The 23,727-nt window shown below is 36.0% G+C and overlaps 2 protein-coding genes across 2 annotated transcripts in view; one reads left to right on the top strand and one right to left on the bottom strand.

Annotated features, from left to right (window-relative positions):
• MACROD2 (MACRO domain containing 2) overlaps positions 1–23,727 on the bottom strand; it is a gene marked incomplete at its 3' end in the record, with an annotated part of 924,419 nt that overhangs the window by 674,546 nt on the left and 226,146 nt on the right. The window lies entirely within an intron of this gene.
• Positions 9,067–22,651, top strand: FLRT3 (fibronectin leucine rich transmembrane protein 3). Its single transcript, XM_006030037.3, has 3 exons — positions 9,067–9,292; positions 17,527–18,299; positions 19,306–22,651. The coding sequence occupies exon 3, from the start codon at positions 19,358–19,360 to the stop codon at positions 21,305–21,307; it is 1,950 nt and encodes a 649-aa protein (XP_006030099.1). The 5' UTR covers positions 9,067–9,292; positions 17,527–18,299; positions 19,306–19,357; the 3' UTR covers positions 21,308–22,651.

Below are 23,727 nucleotides of genomic sequence, written 5' to 3'. Positions count from 1 at the left end.
CCACAGTGTGGTGCTAGGGCCTGGCCACACCTTCCTCAGCATTTCTGGGATGTCTGTCTGGTTACAAAACTGATTTAGCCTAGCCAGGTTAAACTAACCTGCAAAGACTGAATCAATGCAGGTTCAGGGTTTTTGAACGTCTCTCCCTAGCCCAGAAGTTCAGTGCACATAAGCTGCTTTTAAAATGGCCAAAACCAATTTAAGATAAACCTGGATGTAGTATCAGACTGAACTGATTTAGGTTAAATAGGTTAATTGAACTTCTGTCCCAGAACCCCTCCAGATTCCAGTTAACTCACAGTCCCCCAGCATCCAAAGATACTTTGCATCTCCCCTGCAAACCGTCCCTCACAAGGTGGGTGGGCTAGCCTTGGCCCAAGCTGTCTACTCTAGCCAAACAGGGAGGCCTGCTTAGCACCCCCTGACTTCTGGCTTGGGCCACTATAGGGTTGTATTTCCAGAATCAAAAGTGAATGTCTGTTCACTTGCTCATTGGTTTAGACTAACCTGCAAAATTGAATTGATTCAGCCTCAGGCTTTTTGACTGCCTGTACTTAACCTGAAAGTCAACAGTAGTAGCAGCAGCAATTAGTAGTTTTCAATGGAAGTTGAGGGAAGGAAAATAAAGAGGGGGAAAGGAAAAATAGAGAATGCTTCAATAACCCCCAAATCCCATTTTCTTGTGAAACCCCAAGCTTTAGCTTCCTGACTACCTTGATTATCCCTAAGGGAAATCCATCAGGGAAGTCTGTGTAATTCCTGGCCTGCTGTCGTTTGGAATATAAAGTTATGACAACTGTCAAGTTATTATTTAGTACCTTTAGCATCACTAAATTCAAGTCATTACTTAAAGATGAAAGTTATGGTAACATAAAAATCAATTAATTAAATACGTTATATAAAGTAACATAGAGAGCTTCACTTAACTTGGCACCTATTTGGAGGCATATGACTATTATTTCGGCTATTTGCAGTATGTTAAGCATGAGTTTCTATCTTAAATGGGAATACTGCTAGAAACAGACCAATATTTGTAATTGAATTGTGAAAAATATATCTTTATGTGGATCAAACTGATTCTAAATTAAGATACTTCACTTGAGAACCGGCTCTTAATTTATAATTTCAGTTTACACCGATAGCAAGTAAACCACATTTTAAAAAAATTGCATTTTTATTTGCACATTTTCAAGTAGCTAACACTGCATATTTTCCCACTATCTAAAATAAAATCAGCTTCTATGTAGAGGTCTTAGAAAATTCATTCTTGTCTAGATGAACATTACGGCCAACATTTTCAAACTTGGGCATTCAGCTTTCAGCACCCAAGCTCAAAAACTCTCATGAAGCTGCTTAAATCCCCAGTCATGCAGAGGAGAGCACAGATTTTACTCTTCAATTACATATACACCTGCTGTACCCAATGAGACTGACAGGAAATGTAAATTTCCCACCAGACAGCTGTCTGGCTAGAGTCTAAAAATTACTTTGAGGTGGGTGAATAGGGTGTTCATATCCTGCCAATTGTAGGATTAGCAAAGACTCTGCACACACAAACATCAAGAGGGAAATAGGGGCCACTAACAGGAGGTAGAAAGTCCATTCCAATTCTCATCTTAGTAAGCAACAAGTTTCCATTGACTACCATACCCTTTTATTCATAGTGGATAGTTTTCAGCAGCTGCCCTCTAAGCTTCATTTAGAGTTCCAAAGAAAAGCGGTCTAAGCCCAGGTCCACACTAGAAACATTTGCCAGTGCATCAATGTCAGTTAAGAAAGGATTTTTTGCAACATTTCCTCTACCAGTAAAAGCCATGCTGATACAGTTACAGCAGCATAAAAAGTACTTTTACCACACTTTTATTTGTTCCATATTTATAGTATAGTGTATCGTTTTGTTTGTCAACTTTGTGCACAGAAGCCCTCAAGATGGTTTTGGAAATGTTCTATCTTCGATTATCCAAAAAGCCTTGGAGAAAGTAGGGGTTTAGGTTGTAGCCGTGTTGGTCTAAGGACATAGACAGACAAGGTTCCTTGGGTGAATTTGATATCTTTTATTAGACCAACCCAAATAGTTGGAGAAAAGTTATTAAGCACGCTTTCGGGTTCAAAAACCCTTCGTCAGGCTAAGGAAGTTTCAGCAGTTGGTGTGTGCTCTTCCTGAATGGAATGAAATCAAAATTAGTGTTGAACATTGGTCACACTTACTAAAATTTTTGGTCCGTTTGAGATCATAGGCTCGTCTCTGGGGAGTGTTGTGTAAGTTTCCCTTGAGGATCAGGACTGAGAGATTGGAGAGAGAGTGGCCCTTCTGTGAGAAATGTGCCCTCACCGGTAATTGGGTATTTCTGTCTTTGATAGATTTCTGGTGTGCGTTCCTTCTGGTGCGCAGTTGTTGTTTGGTCTCTCCTACGTATTTTCCATCAGGGCATTTGGTGCATTGGATGAGGTATATTACATTTCTGGAGGTGCGGCTGTAAGATCCTGGGATGCTGATGGCTCTGTTGTGTGGTGTAGTAATAGTGGGGGTGGTGGAGATGTGTTGGCAGGTTTTGCATTTCTTGTCCTGGCACGGAGAAAGTAGAGCTCTTCAGATCAACATACCTTAGAGCACTGAAACTGCCTTCTAAGTCAAGGATGCTATCAATGCTCTAGAAAACATGAATGAATTTTCTTTGGATAGACTTTGTTCAATCTGGTCTTTCTTTAAATGTTCATATTACTGCACACTTATGAAAACATATACATCTTTATAAAGGAATAGAATATGGAATAAAATCTTAAAGAAAAATGTGGATTTCAGTGCAAATTAATGTTCCTCTTCCTAGAAGGAAGTAGCTATTGGTACTACTTATTTTAGGAATGTTCAGTCTGCTAAGAAGAAAAGACACAGTGAGATGGTTCACACAGTGGAGTCTTTGGACTCCAACTCTTCCATCAAGGAATGGAGGTTCTGTCAGGTACCAGTTTGGTGTCACAGCTAAATTAATTTAATAGAGTTGTGACTTAATGCTTTGAGATCAAATTTAATTTATGTGTATTACTGAGATTTACTTGGGAAATAGACTCTTATCTAAATTTGCTCTCATTTGGTATGCTGTCCAAGACAGTAGTATGCTTATTTAATAAACAAACAATTCAGAAGATATTAAAATATATCTTCAGTCTCTTTAATAGAAAGCTCAGGACTGAAGCAATTATGGGACTATTGAATTACTCTGTAATGCAAATACTAGCTAAAGCAAGCCATTCAATTGTTTTCTCTTACCTTGTTTTATTCATTGTCTTTTCAATAAAAATAAAGGTGATATAAACCCTTGCAACCCTATCATTTATATTTTAGTTGTTGGTTTTGTGCTTTCATTTAGTCCATCTGTAGCTTGTTTCTTCATCAATAGGATATGATCTGATACGCAATGACTGTTTATTTTCTGCCTGGCCTTAGGGAAGAATGGAGGGGCAGGATTACATCAGGGGTACCTCCAAACTGATCAAGTCTTTCCCCAGGGCTTTTAATGAAACTAAGGATGAAGGTAGAAATGATAGGTGTGGTATTATATCCTCTGGCTCAACAAACACAAAGGAGTATTTCAACTCAAGAAAACTATAATCAGAGAGGCTCTTTTGTCAGGAAAGTGCAAGAGTTTGAATCCTCTTTACTGATACTTTAACTTTTCTGCTGTGATTATCTTTCACATAGTCCAATTCTTGTTTTGGTTATACTGGCTTACATGAGAAGTTACCTCACTGACTTCAGTAGTACTACTCTGTAGGCACATCTGTATGAGATGTTTATCGTGAAGCTGACAAATTAGCTCTAAAGTCTAAACATCTAAACATGCAGCCCTATTAGGCTGCAGAAAACTAATTAACTACACCACAAGACAATACTTGTAAATACAAGTACTATCCTTGCAGTGCAGTTCTTTACTGTGCGGCAATACATGTGTAGACACTAATGGGGCTGGCTGGGGCACGAGGGTGCTTCAGTGCAGGGCTGTTTGCCAGCTAGTCCCATACTGGAGCAGTCTTATCCCCCAGCCAGCCCTTCACAGCATGTTGGGCCACAGGGAGCAGCCCTGGACTGACAGGCTAACCCTTAAGGCTGCCTGCCAGCTGGAACTGCTCCAACCCAGCTCAACATGCTGCAGTGCCAGGAGTTTATTTGTGTGCCTCAATTTCACGTGTAGACACACTGGGTATATGAAATTGTAACTAAAAGTCAAACTTGAAAATTTACTTCCTGTATAAAGACTTCCTTTTTCCAACCAAAATTGAAAAGAATGTATTTTAATATGGTTTCATATACAAAAGTCTTACAAACTGCAATAAACGCTTGTTGTAAATCAATATCTGCATGCCTTATTATCATTATGACATACTTCAAATGAGAAAAGTTTACAATAAAACTGTTTCTTTTCTCCGTTTCCTTCAGTGTTGTTACCAGGGGAGGATCCAAGGGGGATGCAGTTGGACAGTCACACTGCCCCTTTCAGACCATACTGCAAAACCAGTAGCTAGGGAATTTTAAGTTCCCAGATCAGGTAAGAATTACCCCCTCCCTTCCCCTCCATGCTCAGTAACACTTCCTCTCCCCTCACATTTCCCTATCCTCCCATCTTCTACCCACCACTGCTGCTGTCCCCACTGTCTCCGGGTGCACCAAGAGCAGGAGAAGCTCCAGAGCTGCACCTCCCTGACTCCAGCCAGGCTGTGTAGGGAGCCAAGCTCAGCCCAGGACAACAGCAGCAGCAGTGGGTGGGCTCTGTGATTCCTCCAGGTATTCCCCACCAACCCAGAGGCAGGCTCAGGAAGGGGGATCCCATCTACCACTGCTGCTGCAGCAATTGTCCTCAACCCAGCTCCCCAAACAGCCTGGCTCAAACAGGGCATGAGCTGCTCCCCACCTCGAGGCAGCTGGAAAAGGCAGCAGCAGGCAGGGGAAGAGGCAAATCAGAAGGGATGGAAAGGGTAGGAAGTTGCTGCTAAGCATGGAAGGGAAGAAACAGGATGTCAAGAGCTTTGGGGAAAGATGTTTACCTGATTCAGGGACTTAAAAAAAACCCAGAGCTATTGTTCCCATGGCATGTTCTGCTCAATCCAGTGTTCGCAGGGGGGCAGGGAATTGGGAGCAGGGATGCAGTTATCCCTTCAGTGCTGGTTACTACTCCTGCATCCCCCTTTACAAAATCTGGGATCCACCAATGGTTGAAACAAATCAAAATTTCCCCTCTTTTAAACGGGGCAATCTAGAGATAGCAGGTCAGCTCTACATCCTGGGATGTGCCGACTGCCGCAGTGCTGATATCACAGCAGCATGGCTTGATGCCAGCTATGGCAGTTGCTAGTACACCCTCCCCCAACCTCCTCCAAAAAAAATCTTAAACTTGGGGTCCTACCCCAGTTTCCCACCCCAACCCTAGTAATGCTACTGGGGCAGCCTACTATGGAAACTGTCCCAGTGTGACTTTCAAGTTTATGTGTTCATTAGGAATCTCTCTCAGTAAGTTAAACAGTGCTAACACCCACTTCACATCTGCTCACTGAATTTCTAAACAGTAGTACCTGACATTGAGCAAGGGAATACCACAGAGATGGTCCAAAATAAGATTCCATTTTCTCTTACATTCTTGAGAATCGGTCTACATCATCTTTACTATGGATGAAATATCTTGGATTTACTTAACAACTCTGAGTTAATGATTTTGGTTACCTAACGAATCCTAACTATATTGTGTATAGATGCTTGTGTCTAGAACATGAATTATGATAGGACATAGGAGATTCAAAATCCTTGAAAAAAATCACTGCAAGAAATATTTAGGTCAACCTTTAGTTAATGATAATTTCTGAAACCGCAGTCACCATCAAAAACAGCAGGATACTAGGAAAAAAATATACAGTGCTGTTATCACTTTGACCTGACAGCATACCCTACATGATGCATGTATCCTATACTATGCAAACGTACTAATAATGTGTTACAGTTATAAAAGCATTCCAAATTTCTGACTTGCTGCTTCTGAAATCTTCCTGGTCCATTAGGTTTTAACTCTACTGCCATACACCTTCCAAAAAATATTGTCCCTACAGTTTTGCCACGAAGTTTAATTTTCTGACATCCATGTAACAAGTATTAATGATTCTGACATAGAAACACAGGCAAAGAGACTATTTTCCCTATTGTCTTACTATTTTTTAACTTACTCAATTATACTGACTAATTACATTTCTAAAATTTCATACACTTTTACATTTTATATCTGTTCCTCTTGTGAGAAGCATTACCATTAATAACAGAGGTCCAGAATAAGGCCATGACTTCTTGCATTTCAAAAATAAATAATAAGACATGTCTTAGAACTACAGTGGTTTGTTGTGGAAAGTGTTTGAAGTGCTACCTATACTCTTAAATAGCATGTTTAAGGACTCTACATAAAAAGAAAGCAACATAAAATGAGGTTTTGATAGCATTTTAAAAACCTTTTAGTATTCTAAGGCAGCTGTGACCTGGTAAAATCTAATTATTTCTCAAATACCCTTTGGAATTGTTCAGGAAGATTTGCTACAATTTCTAACTGGTGCATTAAGCATCTGACCAGCCTTTACAGACTAAAGGATAGCTGAATGTGCATTCTATATCTGTTTTATGAGCATCCTAGAGTTGTATGTTAAAGCATAGCACTACTGTGTTGTAGCACGCATTACAACTTGTTGATTGAGAAAAGTTGGTTGGACTTGAGAGACTCTAGGACAACAACATGTTTAAAGATGCTTTTATAATCTTAATGAAATCTCAGTTAAATAAAACACCTATAGCATAGCTTTGTTTTCAGGAATAAAATATATGAATAAACCAAACAAACGCAGGCACTTATAAATATAAGTGCATATGTAATTCTTACAAAATGACATTTTATATTACTGATGAGCATAAGAGGTCACAAGTAGCTAATGCACTCAGAGTATGCGGCCAAAGCCTGAGGCATTCAGCACATTATAAGGAGATAATTTATTCACTGCTTAAGTTATTATACATTTTTTACCTGTTACTTTAGTGGACAATTTGCTGACTATGAACTAATAAATCAACCTAGAGAAAAAATGACCAAGTATCTAGATAAATATCTAATTTTGTTAATATAATCTTTGCATAACTTTCCTTTTGCCAGGTTTTTATCATAAGGTTACAGAGTGTTTTATATTGAAAAAAAAAACAAATAAATGTTACTCTTTTCAGAGGAAGACTGGAAGTCAGGAGATTGGGGAGGGGGGGGTGGGAATCTTCTTAACCATTTTGTTAGGAACCTTCCCATTTGGGCATCTTTCCATACTGAATACATTGCATATTTAAACTTTATAAAAAATATAGTAAATTTACTCAACAAAAACATATTTAAATGAGTACTTTAAATTCTGTTTACAGAAGGTGAGTTTTGAAAATTTAAAGAAATACTTCACAAAATAGATGGGCAAAAAGATAAGATAAAAACTAAATAATTAGAAAACAAAGATCTAGGGCCTTGTTTAAGAAACATAATTGCAAGGTACATAATTTCTTGAGTTCCTGGTGATTTTCATAGGGCTTAAAGGTAAACATAAATATAGCTCTCTTGTGAACTTAATGGAGCTTGGCCTTGCTGTCTTCTGCTAGCAACAAAAAGTGCAATCATTGAACAATTGAGGTCAACACTGTCCTTATCTGGAGCTTGCCTTCCACTTCTATAGCACCAAGTCTTGTTGGTGAACACAGAGGGTCACACTGCTGTATCAAACAAGTATACAGACAAGATAAACTAAATGAAGTTAATGAAGAGAATATTACCAAATACATGTGAAAGCAGCAATTGATTTGACTCAAGAAAACAAATATTTTGAGGAAATTTCAACAGACAATGAGAAATGTCAACTATGTTAAATCAAACCCAAGTTAATAAGCTACCAGGGAACTTTTGCACTATAAATTGTCAAGTAAATACATTTCTGAACTGTCTTACCAAAAAAAAAAATGTGTATGTATGAATGCATTATTTATACTACTCCAAATTTCTTAAGAAATAAGTAAGTATCTCAAAGGAAGGCGTTTTAGAGGATAACTATGCACCATGATTAATTTAAAACAGACTTCAAAATACTAATGTGTTAGGAAACATCATCCAAACCAAAGATTAACTATCTCCCTTGATTCCTATGTCAACAAAACCTTTCCAAGTTTCCTTCAGTTGTTTACTTTCATCAAACGAATTGCAGCATGACCACTGTTTTTGAAGGAAAAGAATGCAATCATGCTTGTTTCAACATAGGTGACAGACTCACAAGGAGAGTCATACCTTATTTAATCAAGGAAAGCATTTGTTTGCACTAAGTTAATGCACACACAAGCATTTATGGAGAATTTTATTCCAGAACTATTCCTGACAGCATCATACCAGAACTTGGTTGCTCAGATTCACTCAATATTTTTGCAGTTGCAGAGTGAATCAGAGATTATAAATAAGGATTATTCAAAACTTTTTATTTGTAACATAAAACTTGATTAAGCCATTTCTGAGAAACTAAATCTCATGTGAACTTCATTATTTAAAAAGCTATAACAATAATTTCTTACTCATTTAGACTCAAAGATGATTCACTGTGGTTATCTTTCATTACACAATTGCATTGCATTTTCAAATTTAACATCACTTTCCAGTGCGCAGCCATAACATCATTTCCCACATTCTTTTAAAAAGGTGGTTCTCCCAAATTAAAAGATTTGCTCAGCCTTTCTGTACCATTGCACTATGAATCATATTTTGCAGATATATTCTTAAAGGACACTCAACTTCAATAAATCTTAAAAGCATTATGTTTGTAACCAATCTGATAGGTACTAACAACACAGCCTCACATTTCAGTTCTGGCATACTGTGCTGCATTTGCCTTCTTCTACTCCCTCTAGTGTTGGTAATGCACACTCTTGGTCTCTCTGCTTATTCAGTTACCTCACTAAACAAGAGCCAAGATAAGACCTGCCCATTTATGACATCACCTCTTTATTCAACCACTGTTAGGTGAAGCTTTAACTTCAGACTTTGAGGTGGGCTGTGTGCACGCAACTAGAATGCTTTCCCTCTCTCACTCCTTCTCAGTCTAGGGGAAGTGATCTGATACGTTACAAGCTCATACCATAGCTGCTATTGCTTTTTGTTTATTGGACCTGAACTAAGGGCTTTTATTACTTCGCATGACCATTAGTGGAATTACGGCTGTTCCTGCATTGTAAATAGGATTTCTTTTTCTCATCTTGTAGGTAAGTGTTTTAACTGATTTCTTCTAATTTCCAAGAAACTTTTATCTTTTACTGCCCCACAAAGATTTTTCAAGTGTTGAAAGACAACAAATTTAGCAATCGGAGATGAGCAATAAGATAAAAGCAAAACTGCCAGGCAGCCCGGCTGTGCTGTACAAATAAGAAGTTTTTATAAAAAGCATGGGTCAAATTTAAAAACAAATCGTTTCAATCTCTATGACAGTCTCAGCCTTTGCAAACATTTGTATATAAATCAGGAACATGAAGACTATTCCTTTGCTCTAATCGCAAGGAAAAAAAACACGTTATAAATTGTCTCTCTAAAATTAAAGCTTCACATTTTCCAAGCATGGCTAGTACTGCATGTGTGGTATTATCCCTTAATAGTTGTTTTTGCAGTTGTGAAAGGAAATCAATAATCCTTCAGCACATGAGCATTTTGTACATGAAGAACAAATATCTTGTTCACAGCTCGATCTACTTCGGTATACTTACAATCTTTTGTAAAGGATAAACAAACAGCTACACCTAGATTTTAAAGCCTGAATTACTATCCCACAAGTCTGTAATGAAGAAAACAGATGTGAGTTTTAACTGCTTAATTCAACTCAGACTGGAAAGAATAAAGCTTAAAAATATTCCTTTCCTAGTATAATGCCAAAATTCATTGCTTGGACAAATGTAGTATGTGACCTGCATAATAATTCAACAAATCTAGTGAGACAAACTAACAAAGCTAAGCTCTAGGGAAGTGCATCAAGCACGCAATCATTCCAACTGCTATATTCAGTAATTAAAAAAAAAAATCCTGCTAGTGTTATACTCTGTAGTGATTGTCCGCTCATTTAAAACTTATTTTTGTGACTGTGTATCTCACTCGCACACAAAAAGGGAAGGAATATTTTCCACTGAACAGGTTCTACAAAATGTGGCACATAGACACAAAATTTCCAATGGATTCTTTGTGGAACAAAATGGTTGCATATATATTAGAAAGAATGCAACAGGCCTAACCTAATTTTTCTCAGAGACTGAAATTATTTAAAAACATTTAAAAAATGGCCTGATACTATTTTTCATGTGAAACTATCTACGGATGCCCAATTTTAATAAACATGTTTCTGTGTTGATTCCCGGTTAACTAAGTTTCTAATGTTATCATTTCTTTTTGCAAAGATATAAAATGTATATACTTAGTTTATATGTTTACAGATTAATTTTAAAAACTTAATGTTCAATTTATTTATACAGGCCACCTTTTTAGATTATTTCCTCAAAAAATCCTAGTTCACGTATATAAAAAGTACTAGTCTCACTTCTTTATACCCTTCCTTCAGTCTGATGAGAGCTGTAACTGAATAGTCTGTAAGGCTTAAGGCTTACATTGAACATAACCTTACTACAAAAGCACTATCTTTAAACACTGTTCTCCACTTTAACATTCACATGAGATTATACCATCAAAATATATTATTTCTGATATAGCTATCATTACTCTAAGCCTTAAGTCAATAAATCAGTGGCAAAAAGCAAACACTGCTGTGGAAGAGGATGCTATTTCTATTTCAGGTATTGTATTTTGATTAATTTAAACTTTTAATCTCTGTGACTGTCATATGCACTGATTGTGTACATCTCTGACACATCAAGTCAAAGTTAGAAGTGTTGCAATGTATTAGAGTGACAATGAATGCATGCAATTAACTAATTAATGAAGGTATTGTTAAGTCATACATTACTAATTTGGTTTGAACATAAAAATTACTTCCCTTCAAATCAATTCTGGTCAGTTCAACTGTACAACTGAACATTTTCTACTCATCAGCATTAGTGAAATGCAGAATCATAATGCAATTAAAGCTGCTTTTACCTAGAAATCGTGTCAGAGCAACTTCTAAATGTAAACGGTCTTGCCTAAATACCTCTTGGAAATATGTAACTATGGATATTCATTGTCTACCACATATCCATTGGGGTTAACTTAGAGTCTGTGAAAAAATATGCTTGAAATGTGATTAATAAACTATTAATTATTACGAGCTTTGTTTCTTTTACCTCCCAAACAAACAGAAATTCCAATTACATTCACCATCTACTGCCTCAGGATATAGAGTCTTAATGAACGTTTCTTTGCACCCAGATGCAAAATGCAATCATCAATTCAAGTATACAAAAAGAAAATTGTCTACTGTCAGAGTAATAAATGATCCATATTTTTCTTGTCAACATATGTCACAAGTCCTAACCTGTTGTAAATCTGACTTACTAGGTCAAATTTAAGCATTTGTTTGACCCCTCCCCCTCACAACCATACAGAAACCTAAGGTTCATTTAATTTCTTCCAAAAAACTTTGAAACATACTTTAATATTAGACTTTCATTTTCAAAGGTTCCAGATTTAAATATTTCACATAATAGATAGCCCTGAATTACAAAAACCCCATTTGTTCACTTAAAATGTAGAGAATTGATTCTGTGTCATCATTGTGTTAATTCTATTACCAAGAGTTTGAGTTCATTTTACTTATAAACCATGTATTTTCCCTATGTCCTCTGGCCTATTCCTTCCCTAGATACCACTATTAATTTACAGAATCCATTATTTATTTTTAGAATTTTAAATGTGTCTATTTCCCCCCCTCAATTCAGACAATTTTGTTTTAATCACATTCATACTGAAAATGACCAGATAAATACCATGGTTAATGAAGTCAACATGGCAAGTAAGATTCAGTAAACTCTTTCAAAGAGTGATTCTTTTTCCCTTGGAGACCTCCACTGTTTTTCTCAACAGGAGACTTTGTTGTAATTAAAGCAGAGAAAACTGGACAGCAGCAAAAAACATCTGACTTCTGGCTCCTAAAAGCAGACTTTTTATAGTGTGTACCACCCCCCAGTGGGCAAAAACTCAGTAGTAAACTTATAGCAAGCGTTCACCTTCAGGAAGAAAATGTGTGCTTTTTACTGCAGGAATAAGAAAGATGCATTTCTTGTTCTTCATGTTTTTATCACATTTAAAATGAAAAGTTTTTAATTGATCTAAGAAAACAGAAACTGAACAAGGAAATGTTTACATTTTTCTTTTTTTTCCCCCATTAAATTTACTGTAAATGTCTGTAATTGGTAGGTGGCCATCTTTTACACCTTCCAGAAAGAGACATTTATGCTAATATTTCTATAAAGTTTTATTTAGCCAACAGTAACCACTAGAAGATGCACATGTAGATGGAAAACATTAATATAGCAATCATTTGCAAGTATTTTTATAGGTGACTGAAAAAAAAATCACCAAAGGCTAGCATTGTGAAAAGCCTTTAGTAAGGAAGATGTATATCACAAATTGTATACATCACAAATTGTTCTCTCCCACTAAGAACTACGACGACATTATTCACTTGGATTATTTTACAAGTAACATGTATGTTATGAAAAACAATTTAACCATCAGATAGCCGATATCAGGGAAACTATTAAAAAAACCATCGGCAACTATTCTAAGTGGGAAAGAAAAAACATTGAAGCATTGTCTACCAAATGAACAGTATTTTTTGTGTGCTTAACCTCTTGCTCTACCTCAGCTTCAGTGCCAGGAATTTGTTAAAGCCCCTACCAGGTACAATTCCACTTAAATTTGACAAGGGAAAAAATTTACTTTGAGACAATGACAGCATTTGTTCTCTATTCTTTAACTTTCTATGTGAGTAAGTTACCTTAGCTGCAACTCTGAAAAGAAAACCTAGAGGCCATACTTGGCTAAACCCAAAGAATACAACACTCCCTCCCTCTCCTTAATCCCCCCAGAAAAAACAACCCCACACTATTCAAGTGCTATCTTTTCTGTTTTACAATTTAGCATTCAAACTGCAACATTCCTACAGGCAAAGCAGAAGCAGAATGCATTTCATATAAGCAGAACTTCTACAATACTCTGGACTAACACCAGCAAATTTTCACTTCTGATTACAGAAACTTCCTTTCATTTTGACACGTTAAAACTAACAGAAATACTGGCCATAAAACCCTTCAGAAAATATTAATTGTACAATGGAATATCATTTTACATCCACCTCAATGAACAATAATAGTGCTTCTCTTTCACTGCATGCAAAAATGCAGGAAATTTCACACTTTTACTCAGCATCCACTTAAAGTCAACATTAAAAACAACTTGATTTACATACAGAAGCAAGTAAAGTGAATGATTCTGCTTTTAAGTTTTTCAGGAGGGGGAAAGAAAATTTGCATATTTCTATTAAAGTTTTCATAAGCAAAAATAAATTCTTATTCAGCATGAGAGGAGAAATAATTTAAACTAAGAAGTCTACATGCTCCAGATCCATTTTAAATTCCTTGGCCCTCAGGAGGATACTTAGAGGTCCCTCTGCTTGCTTAGCATCAAACAAAAGAATGGGGCACCTTCCTGAAATATGATGATCGTGGTAATTTCAGCTGCTAGACAGGGTGCTTAGAAAGCATTTTGCTGTCACTATCAACTAACCCTGAAAAATACATTTAAGAAAACAATACATATACTTTGTTTTAAATACAGCTGAATACTTTGTACACATTTAAAAACTTAATAGACCTTTTTAAGCAATTGTGGCCTCTGTAATCCAGTAACTTGACCAAAGGTTCTAAACTGATCACATACACAATGGGCAATTATGCAATAATTTTTTACAAATCTAAAACACATTAAAGACATCATTTCTTTTGATGCCCATCCATTCCAGATACTGACAGTGTCATTTAAAAATACAGTAATACACAGTAAGTAAAATATTAATGAAGAACTCAAATGGTTTGAAATATTGAAATTTAAACTCTTAAAGCTGAATTAACTCTACATTTATAGCCTAAAAATAATGCTTGGCATAATTTTCAATAATTGTTTTAGACAGTAACTGGAAACAAACGATCAGCTTTCACAGGTACCCAGATTCCTACCATAGAAAACAGGTTATATTGACTAGTTAAGAAACTGATGCAGTCTAAATGAAGCCACGCTTAAAATGAACTAAAAACAATTCTTGACTTTGTGCAGCTTTTATCAAAGGATGGGGGGGAGGGGAAGATCTGCTTAACTTTTTATTTTTTGGCTAAAGGCTCCAGCCTCCTGCTAAGTTACTGTAAATAGTTTAACACTTTTTGCTTAGAGTAAAATAATGCACTTAAGTACTATATAGATTTTACTACATAGATTTCCTTAAGTTCAATAATGCAAGTGTTTTATCCCATATATCTCTTCTTTATATAGTACAGTTTACTTTACACATTTTAAAATAAGACTGTCCTCATTTCTGTGCAAGAATTACATCCTTAGTACAGCTTCAATTTTGGAATAAGTACACGTGAGGTTATCACTAGCCATATAACATATGTGCAGAAAATTGTGTTTCCAAATATTTTAACAAGGATTATTATTTTAGGAAAGACCATGAATATATTAAGTAGACGTACTTAAAACTTTCTGTTCACAGTGGTTCACCTCTTATTTTTTTAACTGAAGAAATCTGGATATAAATATATTTCTTAAAGCATAAATTGAGACTTTACTTCAACTTTCCCTCTCTTTTACTTAAGGTTTTTTTCTGTTTTGTTCAAAATTAATTACTTCTTTCAAAACCATGGGTCCATGAAGCCTCCCAACTCGACGTTGTAGAAACCTGGACACTGTGTCTGTACCAGTAGGGGTCATTTTTCTTTTCATCCTGCAGGCTCAGCTATAATGACTTGATGTCAGGGAATATGTAGAGACAGCTCAAGAGGAGGAAAGTCTGAGCATGGCAGCAGGATTCCCTTCTTCTCTGTAGACAGATCACTGCAGCCTTTGATATGCAAAAACATTGTTTTCAGCTATAGCCTGAGATATAAAAGGGAAGTGCAAGATATCAAACACAATCAAAACCTGAAGAAAACTGTTCTCAGTTTAAGAAAGGAAGGAGGGGGGCAAAGCTTAATCCACATTTTTGAAACAGTGTCTTCTTCTCCAGAGAGACCTGCTTTTATTTTTCTTTCTCTTGTTTTGATGTAATTTTGAGAGAAGGGATAAAAAAATTCCAAGAACTTAATGAGCTTTAGTGCTTTCAGTTTAATCCTCCATTGCCACTAATACAATAGTGGCAATAAATGAAAGGTTGCATGTCAAATGGAGCAAAGAGGCAACAGTTTAAAATTTGAAAAGGTAAAACAAATACATTTATCTTCTCTGTCTCCACCTGTTTGTAACTGTTTTTGTTTTTCAGAATACATACTCAGAAACTAATCAAATGCATATTTTTTTAGTTCACTTTTTAGCACCATTTCATTATGAACACTTCTAATAAACTATTTTCTCTCATTTTTATCAATGGATTGGCAAAAGTTAGTTTCCTCATATTCTAAAAGCTTGGGTTTTGGGGTTTGGTTTTTTATTTTTACAAGTTTATATTCCTCCCCCTACATTATGTTTCAAGAAAATATCTTCTCTCAGACCTTTGCTGTAATTTTGAGTTTGACAAGAATGTCAGTTTTATGCAAATTAGACAATGAAGTATATCACAAGGTTTAGGAATAGATTCTAAGCTGCATCACCTCATATTTCCACATGCACAGCAGCCATGTAGGTCATAGATACTAAACAATGCATGATTTAATTTCACAGATTGTTTCTGACTTGTTGCTATTTTGCAGCTCATGCTTATTGGGTAGCATAGGTTAGAAATGTCCTAAAAATGATAGGCTATTCTATTATGCCAAGATGTAAACAGGTATTAGAACTTCCTTTAACACATGGTGCATTATTTAAGGTAAAAGTAAAAATATTTCCATTCTTAAGAGTAACCACATACGTTAATTTAAGTCACTACTTCCATTAACATGAACTACTGAAACAGGTTAGAAAGAAAACAACTAGAAGAAGGAACACAGTATTTAAAAGTTCCCTTAGTAGACATTTATTTTACTCCAAAGGGGTTTCTTTACATAGAATTAGGGTCTGCCATAGCTCCGTTACAGATCAATATCTAATTTACAACAGTTTAATACCAATGTAACTGCTGCCTGGATATGCTCCTGTTTTACACTGTCATAGCAAAGCAGAATCAGGTCCATAGCATTCCACTTCCAAGTTGCAAAAGACAAAATTAGTTTAATTTTTACTATGCTTAACTATTGTAAATATTAACAAGTTTCTAATTGGGGATAACGGAGCCATTCTTCAGGCTCCTGTTTTCTTAGAACAGTTGAATTCTGAAGATGGTTGGCTTACTAGAATATATGCAACTGATAAGGGGCAAAGCAAATTGCTGTTATGGCTTTTTTTAATTTTAGGGTCAAGAATTTCCATTTAATACAAATGCTACCTACGGGCATTTACAGGACATACACTATGAATCTCACTGGATGACCCTGTAAAATAAAAGTTCCTGAAGTAAAACACTCAAAAATCAGATTTTATGCTTGTATTTAAGAAATCTAAACAGCCAAACCAGAGGTTTTCCTTTAGATATAACAGGTCTTATTTCCTGATACCCTACCATGTCAGAAACTGGAGCACACCAGCACTATGAAGTGCTGATCTGAGTAACTACTTCACGGCAAGGTATTGCCAATGCAATAAAATAGCTTACGTTTGAATAACACTACATATTTTAGTACAATTTATGTAACACAGAGAGATGTCCTCATCCTTGAAGGCTGAATTAAGGCAGGTGGCCAGGTAATCCACATATTTCAGAGTACTGTCTGTGATTAAGGTGAAAGGTTAACACAGCGTATATAGGCCCATCCTTTCTACTTTTAATTCATTAATTACCACAGAGTTATTTTTGTTATTTTATGTTTAAAGCAAAGTGGAGGATCACACTATAGCAACAATGAAAGCAGACGGTAAAAGCATGCATAGCCTCCACTAAGACTGGACTTCTCATTTTTAATCCAAAGGGGCATGCATTTCTTTTTACAAAAATAATTTTTCTATGCTTTGTTGATTAAAACAGACTTTAATTACTATTGCACTGAGACTGACAAAATGAGATCGCTAAATTAAAGACACAACAAATGTAAAATTAGACAGCAGAGTTGCTGACTGTTAGCAGCTCCACACATTTTACTGAATTATTGACATATTAAGGGAGCAGTGTATGTGTTATGAATATAATAAAATGTAACTGTTTATATAAAAGAATAATGAAGTGTACAGCTTCTCTTTGTGGCTAGTGCCCATTGTTATAACAATCTGTTTATTTTCACAGGATATTACAGTTCAAGGGAAGTTTTAGAAGAGGACTTCTCTAGGATGAAAACAGTGTACTTCTGTTTCTTTAGAAGAAAATCATCTGAAGTGCATAAATTCTACTTTAAATAACTCGTTCTTATGGACCACAAGGAAAAAAAATCTGTATTACAAATTTTGAAAAAAAAAGTGTTAAGTGAAAGCTGGAAACAGTTCTCTCCAAGGAGGTATGGCTTTATCAGGATGTAACTACTGTACAAAGTTTATACTTGGATAATTTGGGACAGCAAATAAAAACTTTTCTCAACCTCCTGAATAATCTATCAGCATTCAAGCCTCAGCATAATGAATAGTTTCTATCACGGGGAACTAAAGTTACTATCCCAGACTACTACCGCACATAAAAGAGTTCCTAAGAATTACAAAGAGAACAATTTCTGCTAAGGGCATTAAATCCAACAAAAGAAGCTCCTCATGCATAGACTTTATATGAAGAAAAAAACAGAAGTCTCACTCCTGCACAGAATCAGGAAACTGAAGCTTTTCTCCTCTACAACCTGGTGTGCTTATGTACCATGATAAACCTTGGTTGGATTGTTCACTGAACATAGTGGAGCTAGACAGGAAGCATACATACATTACTAGGAAAGGTCACTTGAGTAAACACAGTCAAGAAAAACACAACTATATGGAATAAACCATAAAACTTCAAAAGTCACTCTCCAGAGGAAAAAAATATTTATGTTTATTGGATTTCTTCAAGCACAAAATTTACTCACGCCTTTAAATAAGGTAGGCTGAATTCATTTATTTTTTTCTGTTATTCTGCAGAAAACAATGCACAATTAATAAATGAACCTGCAAGAGAAAAGGTCTTGACATCGCATAATACCTAGGTCATCTTATAAATTTTCAGTACCCTAATTACAATGATAATTGAATGATGTTGTCTTGGAAGTTATAAACATGCTAATTATGTAATTTGAATGTACAAACAAACACTACCAATGCATGGTCCAATTTCAATACCACAAGTTTATTTTTATATTCTACACTGCACTTTAAATTATCAAGATGTGAAAACGTGGGTAAACCTGACAAATAGTCTGTTATTAGCATAATGCTTAGAAAGGAGACTTTCAAGAATGACAAATATTTAAACATTAAATTAAGCATGTAATGAAATACTCCATCCAGTCATCTGGAAGAGTGTAGCTCTAGCAGCTCTGAAAATATTTCCCAGGCTACATACCAGCTCCTTGGGTTATTCTCACTTTTGACCATTCCAAATATTTTTAAAGGCCCAAGCTCAACAGTAATAACAAATTACTTATTTGCATTGCGCTTGGATTACAATATGGGGCTGACCAGTCTAAGGCCAAAGGGGCTCTTTTTTGGTCCTTGCTTTTTGTTTGTGTTGTGGCCTTTTACTGAAGACACTAGGTCATCTGCTGAACTATTATACTCGTATTGGGACCCACCTGTCAGCTCCCCTCCCTCCCCAAATAATACTAAACATCTTAAATTGGAATGAAGGTAAACTCTTTAATATCGGTTTAAAAGGTGTATTTTTGCTTAAGAAAATAATATGCAAATAAAACTCAGATGATTTTAAGTTATTATACAAAACAAATTCTAAGCCATACAAAGTAGAAATTCTGATGTAAAGAACTTAAATCATTAACCTAATATTCTCAGGTTTACAATAATACACACGTCATATCTTCTACAGTTTGAAAAGTGTAATTCATTCTAGTTTCTTGACCAATAATCTGGATACTATTATTCTGTTTTTTAGGTTGTTGAAGACCAGAAGACTAAACTGCGTGCAAATCTCACCATTCCTGACCATGATTGGTATAACTTGGAACATCTTCCTAATTTGGACTAAAATAGGGCTATTGCTTAAAATGGCACCTCATTCTGTCAGCGCTAAATCATGCCCTTCAGTGTGTCGCTGTGATGCAGGTTTCATTTACTGTAATGATCGTGATTTGACATCTATCCCTACAGGAATTCCAGAGGATGCTACCACTCTGTACCTTCAGAACAATCAAATAAATAATGTGGGGATTCCTTCAGAACTGAAAAACTTGCTTAGGGTAGAAAGAATATACTTATATCACAATAGTTTAGATGAATTCCCTACCAACCTTCCTAAGTATGTTAAAGAACTACATTTGCAGGAAAATAATATAAGGACTATTACTTATGATTCACTTTCACAAATTCCTTATCTGGAAGAATTGCATTTGGATGATAATTCAGTTTCTGCTGTCAGCATTGAAGATGGAGCTTTCCGGGATAACATCTATCTCAGACTGCTTTTTCTTTCTCGAAATCACCTTAGCACCATTCCCTGGGGTTTGCCTAAAACGATAGAAGAGCTACGCTTGGATGATAATCGCATTTCCACAATTTCAGAGCTGTCCCTTCAAGATCTTACAAATCTAAAACGTCTTGTTTTAGACGGAAATCTTTTAAACAATCATGGATTAGGAGACAAGGTCTTCGTGAATCTAGTCAATCTAACAGAACTGTCATTGGTCCGCAATTCCCTTACAGCTGCACCGGTAAATTTGCCAGGCACAAACCTAAGAAAGCTTTATCTCCAAGAAAATCATATAAATCGTGTACCACCCAATGCTTTCTCTTATTTAAGGCAATTGTATAGATTAGATATGTCCAATAATAATCTAAGCAATTTACCTCAGGGTGTCTTTGATGACCTGGACAACATCACTCAATTGTTTCTTCGTAACAACCCTTGGCACTGTGGGTGCAAAATGAAATGGGTACGTGACTGGCTGCAGTCATTGCCTTTAAAAGTTAATGTACGTGGACTGATGTGTCAAGCACCAGAGAAAGTGCGCGGAATGGCTATCAAGGACCTCAATGCAGAACTATTTGATTGTAAGGATGATGGTATTGTCAGCACCATCCAAATAACTACTGCAGTACCAAACACATTATACCCGGCCCAAGGACACTGGCCAGTTTCTGTGACCAAACAACCAGACATAAAGACTCCTAATTTGAACAAAAACTACAGAACCACAGCAAGTCCAGTACGCAAAATCATTACAATTTATGTGAAATCTGTAAGCACCGAAACGATTCATATTTCTTGGAAAGTTGCACTACCAATGACTGCTTTGAGACTGAGTTGGCTGAAGATGGGTCACAGCCCTGCCTTTGGATCTATAACTGAAACAATAGTAACAGGAGACAGGAATGACTATTTACTGACAGCCCTTGAGCCAGAATCACCATACCGTGTATGTATGGTTCCCATGGAAACCAGTAACCGCTATCTCTCCGATGAAACCCCTGTTTGTATAGAGACTCAGACAGAACCCCATAAAATGTACAATCCCACAACAACCCTAAACCGAGAGCAGGAGAAAGAACCTTACAAAAACTCTAATTTACCTTTGGCTGCCATCATAGGGGGTGCAGTGGCACTAGTAGCTATAGCCTTGCTTGCTTTAGTATGCTGGTATGTTCACAGAAATGGATCCTTGTTCTCGCGGAACTGTGCATACAGCAAGGGACGGAGGAGAAAAGATGACTATGCTGAAGCTGGAACTAAGAAGGACAACTCCATCCTAGAAATCAGGGAGACTTCTTTTCAAATGATACCAATAAATAATGACCAAGTGTCCAAGGAGGAATTTGTAATACATACCATTTTCCCACCTAATGGAATGAATCTATATAAAAATAACCACAGTGAAAGCAGTAGTAACAGAAGCTACAGGGACAGTGGTATTCCAGACTCAGATCATTCCCATTCATGATACAGAAGGAAATGATGGACTTTGGTTTGTTTTTCTAACAAGAAATGAATGACTTTAAAGGTTGCTGTTCTACTGCAAAACACTGGATTAAAAGACTGACAAAGCAATGTACTGTACATTTGCCATATAATTTATATTTAAGAACTTTTTATTAAAAGTTTCAAATTTCAGGCTACTGCTGCGATTAATGTAGTGGGGATACCTGACCACAATTCTATATTTTAGTATTTTTTAGTAATTTGTACTGTATTTTCCTTGCTAATATTGAAGTTACAGACCATTTAACTTTTGTGTTCTACTGAGTAAGATGACTTGTTGACTGTGAAAGTGAATTTTCTTGCTGTGTTGAACAATCAGGACTTTGCATTCGAGATCCTTGTAAGTATAAGCACAGGCCATTTTTCACTTTGGTATTAATAAAATGTTAAACCTGGCAGATTGATGAGATTAAAAAGCCGCTGCAAAAATTCACAGAACTACATACAATGTTGGGACTATTACATCTGTAAACCACAACAACACAATAAACAAAAATGTGCGTAGTAATGGGCAATATCAGCTGTCTGGATATATCCATTCAACAACAGTGAAATCAGAATTTATTTTATACACAAATTGATCATATGCATGAGAATAAAGCTGTTGTCTTAAAAACAATTTTGAGGCCTAGAAGTTAACAATACTCCTAAAGTGGCTTCAAGAATTCATCAAGCACTGCAAAACCAAGGGTAGATTTAGTTTCTGGTACCAAGATTAGTCTATTTATCTGAGGAAAATAGTGATGGGTGATAATAAGCATTTGGGGATGGGGGAAAAAAAGAGGTAAATTTAGAAGCTGCACTGCACTGCAACAGAAAATGTGTTAATAATTCCACTCATGAGAAAGAATAAAAAATGAACAAGGCTAAAAGGAAACAGTTGAAAGTAAGTAAAGCCTCAGCCAATTCAGAGTCATGAGCATAAATGGATAATTGTACATTTGCTAAATACAGAAATATAGTTACTTCTAAAACATATAATTAAATATAATATACCGCTCTGTTTTAAATATCCTTTAACTACAGTCAGGAATACTGCCCATTACTGTCACAGTTTTTCAGAAATTTCATTTAAAAATGTAAGGTAACATTCTCTTTCTAGCTTCCTACAGAATTGCGAGCTATTTAATGTTTAAAACCCAAGCCACTATTTTTGTTGCCATTATCATTCTTTTTTTTTTTCAACAAAAAACCAAAGTGCATTGTACGCCCTTTGGCTAGTCTTGTATGTGCCTTGATCCAACGCTATGTGTATTCAGCGTTTAAAAAAAAATCAAAACAATGACAAAAAGGTAAAATTCTTTTCATACATACTTAATTATAAAATATTGGTCTTATTGATGAATAAAATTTAAAAATAAGTACAGAACAATGTGTTTTGCTTTTCCTAATTGAAGTGCACAGAAAGCAGTTAAGAAATTAAAACATAGGTTATTCATATGCCTGTGCACTAATAAGAAAGCCCATCAGAGACAATTACCTTTCAGGTCATGAACTTCAACTGCTTCATCACTTAGAAAACAGGTTGTCACTTAACTTCTGAACTATGTCAACAACAGAAGGCAGGCAAAGCATGGATCAACAGCCCTCTAAAGCACATATGCTGTCTAATGAATGTTTGTATTCATGAATTGGAAGTACAAAGACAGATTGGAAGGATGTCTCTAGGTACAGCACAGTATGAATTCTTTTCAAAAACAACAAAAAAAGAGACAAATACCTATATTAATGTTTTGGATGGCACCGTTAATAGAGAGAGAACGCACAGAATAAACATCAACAGCTTCATATCAAATGTACTGTGGATGGCCCTTTACCAAAAGCCTTAAAACTGGTACAGATGTTCACCGAGCAATAGCTGGAAGAGATCCTAAAACAGACAATTTATGATATATATGGAGGGGGTGACAGTTCAATATTCCAGCACATTTCCTTCAGATCTCTCACTACGCCTCTAATCTTTCAAGTGTACCTATGGCTTACAAACCTGTATTTCCTTGCACCTTATTTTTAGATGTGGAACGACATGCTTCTGTGAACCATTAGCCTCACAGTACCTTCCTACTACGGGGAGTTCTCAATGTGCCTTTTATACAGAGTAGAATACAGTCCTCAGAGGGAGGGAAACCACTATGCTTCATTGCTAAGGTCATTCACTAGAATAATTTTTCTTTCCCCAGTGAAAGTATGACTGCATCCATTTGGCTCTCAATACAAAAGGGGAGATAACTTTAAACAGTGATTGACTCATTTTCAAATTTTTTTTTGCCAAATAGCCTCATTATCAAAGACAAATCTAGAAAGCTGAGATGCCTCAGATGAGTAAACACAGGGCCACGTGAATCCTGTGGACAAAAAATCCCCAAGCAAGAAATAGGAATA

The sequence above is a fragment of the Alligator sinensis genome, unplaced genomic scaffold (genome assembly GCF_000455745.1).
Source record: "Alligator sinensis unplaced genomic scaffold, ASM45574v1 scaffold1139_1, whole genome shotgun sequence".
In the NCBI taxonomy this organism is placed as follows: domain Eukaryota; kingdom Metazoa; phylum Chordata; order Crocodylia; family Alligatoridae; genus Alligator; species Alligator sinensis.
Note: the sequence above shows the minus strand (reverse complement) of the source record. Positions and strands in the feature narration are given on the sequence as shown.

What these genes read in the sequence shown, in the direction of transcription:
- FLRT3 (XM_006030037.3), top strand. Translation starts at nt 19,358, where the DNA reads ATGATTGGTATAACTTGGAACATCTTCCTAATTTGGACTAAAATAGGG.